We start from the raw sequence: 7,857 nt of genomic DNA, 5'->3' as shown, positions 1-7,857 counted from the left end.
AATATAAACTTGATCATGATGTAACATTTCAGAGGAATTTTTTTCCTTAATACAATTATTTTGTATCTTTTAACATCTTAAATCAATACATTGTACATTCTTTGATGCTGAACAATCTTTTGAAAGTAGATTCTATACATTTTTATTTTCTCGATTATTACAAGAAAGAAATACTTATAAATTTTCTATACAGTAAAAATTTTGATACAGTACTTTGATTTACTATTAATAAGGAATACTATGAAACTTTGATTATTTGAAAACAGTAAAAAGTTTGATACTTTGATTTGTATCATTTATCATTAAGATTTTACATCATAAAAGTTTTTTTATCATGATCAAACGTTCTGGTCCACAAAAGTTTCTAAAATATAGTAATATTTTAATGATATTCAAAAGTTACGAGGACAAGAGTCATTTCAGTATTGTATTTGACCATGATACCGCTTTTTGAAATAATAAAATATGATACGAACTAGATACCAACTCTAATTAAAACTACCTCAAAAATGTGATTGAAACCAATGAAACGAGTTCTTTTTTAAGCTGGTAAGGGTCATAAAATGCAAGCAAAAGTTATTCATTTATAAGTATAGTATACTATTCTAGATCCTGCTTCGGTTTCTTTTAAAAGAGCAAAATCGGCATATTTTCCTAAACTATCGATTAAAATAGTAAGTTTGGAGTATAGTGCAGTTGGGTCATATTGCGTTTTGTGAATTGGGTTGATAATACTAATTAAATGACAATTCTAGTGGTTACCAGGGAAAAGGAATCTGGGATTTATACTCGTATTAAAGTCTAGGTTGTTTCATTATCTGGCTTTAAAGGAAATATAAGAATACAATCAATACCTTTAAGGAAGAAGTAATCACTTTTTTTTAATTTTTTTTTTAAAATCAAGTTCTGTTTGAATAAAAATTTGGATATGTATTTAAAGCCACATATGGCGTATTTTTGATGAGTTCAGATAAACAAAAATTAAAAAGATCTTTCTATTACCATTATGTTTTTTACCGACTTCGCAAAAAATTACAGACAAATTTAAAGTCAATTTAACTAAAGAAACGTGAGGTTATTCAAGTTCAAAATTGGTGAAAATTTTTATTTGAACTTTAATAACACATATCATGTATATCTACACTCAATCTCATTTTTTTTCATTATTATTTTATTATATATATATTTTTTTAGTTCAGATACGCTAATATAAGTAAAGAAAAGTTGTGAAAATCAGATCATTTAAAGAGTAAACGAAAATTAAATGCTGTCACTTTTTCTTCAATAGGAGGAAATTGTACGAAAATGGAGAAGGGTTTCGCACAACACTACCTAGAGTGCACATTGTGCGAGGCTAACGCAGTATTCTACTGTAACACATGCCAGTTTGATCTCTGTCAAACATGTAAAATACGCCATCAGACAAAAAAGCCAACAAAAAACCATGACGTTGTTCTATATAGTGAAAGGAGACCTGCATCTTCTCCAGAACCCTGCATAATACACCTGGACAAGATGTATGACGCATACTGTACGAAATGCATTACACCAGTTTGCATGAAATGCGTGATGGAGAAACATGTTGGACACGAATTAAAAGATTTGAGAACGGCATTCCAAGATAAAGTGGAGGAAATCATGGAAAAAATGCCAGCATGCGAAGAAAATCTTATCCCCAGATACAAAGATATGGTCAGAGATCTCAATGATAAAAAGGAGAAATGCACATTAGAAATTCTGAAAATAAAGAATATTTTGGAATTTGAAGCAGAAGAGATAAAGAAACTGGTAGATGCAATTTTGAAAGAAAAAAAGAATAACTTGGACGGAATACAGAAGACACTTATGGAAGATTTCACTCAACAGGAGACGAGAATAAACACTTATATCACACAAACGCAGAGTTTTGGAAGGGATTTTGAAAGATGGAAGGAGACAACAGAATATGCTAGTTTCCTGTCAATGGACTTGGAAACGCGCTTAGCGGAACTGAAGGACGCTCCAAAAATAAAGGAAATGTCGTTTCCGAATTTCAAGGAAAACAAGATTAAGAAAAATGATATCGAAAATATGTTCAGTTCCGTTAGTCTGGGGAAGGAGTTGAACGTACCAGAATGTATGCTATTGAGTAGAATCACCAAAGGCTTCCATCTTTCATATCAAAAAAGTGGACGCATCTGGATGAGTGACTTCTATCGCACACTACTTCAAACTGATCTTGATGGCAACATTTTGAATACAGTAGATGTAAAGGGAGGTGGTGTCGGTTTTCATACCGTCTCCAAAGAAGGCGACTTGCTTTTCACAGACCAGGAAAATGGATGCCTCAACAAGATTAAACACGATGGCTCAGTGGAACGTATTTTTCCAATAAAAAATTTGGTTCCTATCTGCGTCCATGCCAGTAAAATTAATGGCGATATCCTCGTAGGAATGACAAACACAAGGGAGAACAAAGTAGCAAGGTACAACAAAAGCAACGAAGAGGTCCAGAAAATAGAGAAAGATGATAATGGAGATGTTTTATTCTCAAGTATCTTTTATATTACTGAAAACTTTCAAGGCGACATTTGCGTTTCTGACAATAGAAAGAAGACAGTAGTGGTCGTAAGCAAGACTGGAAAGCACCGTTTTAACTACACGGGGGATCCATTGGGAACCTTAGGGCACCCATGGGGGATTTGCACGGATGCACATGGTCATATTCTCGTATGCGATCCAAACAACAAAAGAATCCATAAGCTTGATACTGATGGCAGACTACTCTGCTACATTCTCACCCATGTCAATTTCCAAGAAGGAGCACCAGTTGGAATTTGTCTCGACCAAAATAACGATTTATGGATTGGAAATTGGAAAAATGCAACCATCAAAAGATTCGGATTTTAAAAAATGATCCAAAAATTGAAAAGTTTTAAAACTTGAACAATATCCTAAAGACCACAGTAGTGTAGGCATTTCAGTACCCTTAATTGTGCATTGGACGATAACCCAACTCGAGGACGATAAATATTCAGAAGATTCTATATCTCAAAACATGCACTAGTATAGTATGTGATATTTATTTAAAACAAAGAAGTGTCAATTATGAATTCTTCTTCCTCTGTCTGGCCTCCTTCATCAAGTTGAAGATTTTGCCAGTTGGATGTGCGCATGTTTAAAAGAAACAGGATTGTTTAAGTTTAGTCTTTCATAGTCACTCGAGATTTAAAAATCTCAAGTGATTTTGCTGCCGCGATGTCTTCTGGCAGGCTGTTCCATTCTTAAACAGATTTATAGAAGAATGACCACTTTCTACAGTCCTTGGTTGCAGATGGTATAGCAAACGGGTGTTGTTTTGTGTGCCGCGATCTTCTTACTTATTAAGTTTAGTGAAGTGGTCTGATGGCTACTTTGTTGTTTGTTATCTTGTACATCATAATCAATCCTTCATCTTTCCTTCTACTTTTAAAGTTCTTCCATTCCAGATATTTTATCATTTCTCCCACGCGAGTTCTATTTTTATAATTTCCCATTACGTATGGTGCCGCTGTTTGCACCTTTTCCAACATATCTATGTGGACTTGTTGCTATGCGTCCCACACTGTCGAAGCTTATTCAAGCTGAGGTCTAACCAGAGATATGTATGCTTTCTCATTTATTGATTTGGGTGATATATGGAGATTGCGTTGCAGGAATCCTAAAGTTTTGTTCGCCTTCTTACAGATATTTGAAATATATAGTCCCCAATTTAGATCGGATTATAGTACAGCCTATATATTTTGTAGATTCTTCATGAAAAAGTGTATGATTATGAAGGGTGTAGTTGTAAACGATCGGGTTTTTCTTTTTTGAAACTGTAAGTACTGTACAAGTCATTTATCTGGGTGAAATTCCATTTTCCATTTTGTTTCCCAGAGAGAGTTTGTCAAGGTCTTCTTGAAGGATGTGACAAACTAAATTCGAAGAAATAGATATATTATTGTACATCTGCAAAGAGCTAAACTGTAGAGGTCAGGTGGTCTGGCAGATCATTTATGTAGAAGAAGAATAGACTCAGGCCTAGGAATGATCCCTCGGGCACTCCAGACTCAACCCCACCGACATCGAACTCTTCCCCTTCAATCACCACTGCCTGGCTCCTCATTTCTGCCTCATTTCTGGTGCTATCTCCACCATTTGTGTGAGTCCATTATCATCCAATATATCTGCTAGATGGTAGTGATTTTTCGTATGTTGGGTTTCAGACTTTAAATTGAAATCGCCCCAATCAAGATCTGTGAGATTGGGCTACATGTGCGTTGAACTGAATTGTAAACTCCCATCAGTTTTTCTTCTGTCCGTAGTCGCAATATAATGTACTTAATCCAAAAGGACCCTATATACATTGCACACTACGGAGTTATAAATCTGTGGAATTTTATCCATTTGGAGTGATCAGCTCCTAGATTTAAATCAAATCAAATCTAGTTACCATTTAAGTTGTAATCAATTCAACATTCTGGACATTGCATTAGGCCAAGATTATATGAACATATATAGTTTCATGTATTTTCTTCCTTTAAGAGCCTTCTATACACTGCACACTAAAGAGTTCTGATTCTGTGGCATTTTCATGCAGATAGAGTAATCTGCCCTTTGATCAAGGATAAAATAAATTGAAATCTATTGAAATGTACAGTTTTTTGCTTAATTTGTGATCAAATCAAGCATTTATAACATTTTAATAGTCCAAGATGAGTAGATTGAACAATTCATTTGCGGGTATTTTGCCCACTTAAGTAAGCAACAGTGATTTCTGTTCCTTGGAACTTCATCGTATCTGAACATTTTTCCTGGGGGTAAATGCAAGGTACTCTATGTTGAAAATGTAATAAATAAGCTCAATATTAACACCTTACCACACTATAATTTTCTCTATGTCCACAAAATTTTCCTCTAGTGTATTGAGGGTCCTTAAGTAAGCAAATCATTTCTTAATAGATTTTTCCTGGAGGTAATTAAATGAATGGTACCGTATGTTGAAAATGAAATAGATAAACTAAATATTTACATCTTTGTATGAAATAATTTTTTTGAATTCCACACACAAAAAAATATATCATCAGTGTATAGAAGGGCCTTGAACTCACATTGGTTTCTTTTCAGGTTCATTTTATAATTGTCAGAAAGAAAAAAAGGTCTGTTTCATTTTGATACGTAAATATTGGCAAATGGAAAATAGAAAAAAAATTCTACGAGTTATTTTTAAATTTCTCAAAGAAGATATAAAATCTCATTTAGCCTCAAAAGATTTAGAATTTTGTTAAACGATGAGCAATTTTCATTTAAACTCGGCATCATTAGTTCTGTGAAGTAAAGTATTTATTTTTTTTTTCTTGTATAAGCTTAATTACTTTAATTGTTTGATTTTTGCAGACATAACATCCCACCTGACAGAGTAAAATACAATTTAAATGCTCAAAGCAAACAATAATTCAAGTTTTCTTAAAGGATATTTAGACTGAGTTCATTTGATGCTCACTCCTCCATAGCACCTGATCCCACCTCTGGTGTTTTTGGAGGTCCGTGTTTGCTCTGCTCCTGATTTGTATTGTTTTAATGGACATTGACTTTGAATACTGTTCTTCATCTCCATATTTAATGTGGACGAGGTAGAGGTGTCTCGGTTCTACTTTTCTTTGATAAATCTGGGGATGAAGAATTGGACGAATGTTAAACTAGTATATTGAAAGAATGCGTCATACGATATGATTGTCTAGATCCAGATTCTTTCTTTTAATTTAAAAAAAATTACAGCAAAGTTTAAAAAATGGAATGAACGGTTAATAAATTTAAGGGTTTTTTCAACAAATAATGCAACTACTATAGAAGTTGTAAACATGTTTAGTTGTACAGTTTGCATTGTTTTTGCAGGTGTTGCACCTTTCTTTCTCGGGCGCTGTCAGTAAAAACCAGTCCTATGTTAGAAAGTATTTAATCTTAATAAATAAATTGATTAGTGAATACACCATAATAATGTTCTAAAGATTCCGTTTCTTTTATTTACTTTTTTGGAGAATAAAATGGAAGCAGGTAAGCAGGTTTGTTTCAAGACTGTGTTTTGTTAACTTTTTTTGATGCGTCGGTACTTGTGACGCATCCCGTAATATTTGCATCACAATATGTAAGTACAAAACACATTGCCTCAACGTTCTAAAATTTCTTTACAAGGAGGAAGACAATTTAATCTCCCTGCAAAATGGCACAATAATCAAGGACATCGTCATGTTTCTGCACAAGAAATCAATGTTCTGAAATCCACGAGTACTCATCTGAATTAAATTACTGAGTATTAAGGCTAACGACCAGCTTCACAACCGTGACGTAGGAAACTGAGATAAAAAATCTGTCAAATTTTGAAATACAAATATAGAATAACGATTGTAACAGCAATGTCAACTGTTAGAATATTTAGGTGTTAAAAAATCAATGATCGGGTCCTTATGCAAGAAGAACTGAGTTTTGAGACCTGTTTTAAAATGGGGGTCATTGAAAAAGATGAAAATGACGAACAGTGATCGACTTAGGAAAACATACAATCAATTCAAATCAGTGAAGAGGGCATAAAAATGGACCCCTAGAAATTTCAGAGATGGGATCAGGTGCCTAGGAGGAGTAAGCATCTCCTGTCGACCGGTCACACCTGTCGTCAGCCCTATGTGTTAATCAGGTAGACGATAGTCAATTTTACTATACAAATCCCTAACAATTGGTATGAAATACGTCAGTCAAAATAGACAAAATGATAGATTTCTTTTACGACATAAAAAACATATTCAGTTCAAAATGGAATATTATCGCATAAATAAGGAAAGTTAACGATGGAAAAGCTGAAGTCGTCTCGTTTGTCATACAATTTAGTTGTTAATTGGGTCTTATCATCTACAGCTAGTAAAGCATCCAAATATGAAACAAATGTGGTAGATTCTGTGGGGTCTTTTATTTCGGGTTCACTAGGATATAGCGAGTTTTTATATATGAACGGAAGTAACTATTGTTAATTGATAAAACGTCGCCGATATACATGTATCTAAATGTCGAGTTGAAGGCTGCAGCTTTTTCTTCTCCTGTCAAACGAGAATCTTCTCGAAATCGTGTAAAGTTGATCAAAACGTCAATACTCATTGGAAAATCTCAAAAAAAAAAGAAACTCAGAAATAAATCAAGTCAATCAAAAAGATAAAGAAACGTTTTTGTGTGATATACATGTATTATCATTCCACCATGACACTTGCAATTGCTATGTTCATGATTCTTGTGCGTTGCAATTATAGAAGTGTACCTCTAGTCTCTTCGTTTCTAAGGTTTCGAAAATTTACTTGGAAAATCCATGAGTGTTCAGTAATAAGCAATCGATTTCAAAGAAGCTTGGCATCATTTTTCTTTGATTGACAGCTGTCCAATGATCATTTGGGTTTGAACTTTAAAAACATCTAAAAAGGAGTGTCGAAGAGGTTCATAACTTATAGTCAAGCTCAAAAACAGATTGAGAAACCTACTCACTTAAGATATTTTTCATCATCTTCTGAGGAAGTTTTTTTCATAATACGCATGATAATTGTGAATAGAAAGTTCTTTCAATTAAGACAGTTTCCGTATTCATAAAATTTATTATGATAGATCCGACATTATTGTTTATATTCTATTTGCCAATATTGTAAACTCTCTGGAGAAAAATGCGCGGTTTTGTATTTTGCGCAGTTTTGACACCAAGCTGAGTCGACTGACTTCTGAATCACGTTTCTAGGAAATCATTGATCTTTCATTGAAAGTAACTTTTAACAGAAAACAGTCGCAATATAATTTGATTGTTGATTCTATAGCAAAGCATTTTCA

The 7,857-nt window shown here is 33.6% G+C and overlaps 1 protein-coding gene across 1 annotated transcript; it reads left to right on the top strand.

Annotated features, from left to right (window-relative positions):
* Window positions 1-1,294: 1,294 nt before the first annotated feature.
* LOC133175342 (E3 ubiquitin-protein ligase TRIM71-like) lies at window positions 1,295-2,889 on the top strand. The gene has a single exon (XM_061310436.1). The coding sequence runs from the start codon at window positions 1,306-1,308 to the stop codon at window positions 2,887-2,889; it is 1,584 nt and encodes a 527-aa protein (XP_061166420.1). The 5' UTR covers window positions 1,295-1,305.
* The last annotated feature ends 4,968 nt before the right edge of the window (window positions 2,890-7,857 follow it).

This window comes from Saccostrea echinata, unplaced genomic scaffold, assembly GCF_033153115.1.
Source record: "Saccostrea echinata isolate AGI-Se365-2 ecotype Australia unplaced genomic scaffold, CSIRO_AGI_Sech_v1 ptg000062l, whole genome shotgun sequence".
NCBI classification, from domain to species: Eukaryota; Metazoa; Mollusca; class Bivalvia; order Ostreida; family Ostreidae; genus Saccostrea; species Saccostrea echinata.
This window is presented reverse-complemented; position numbering and strand designations above follow the sequence as displayed.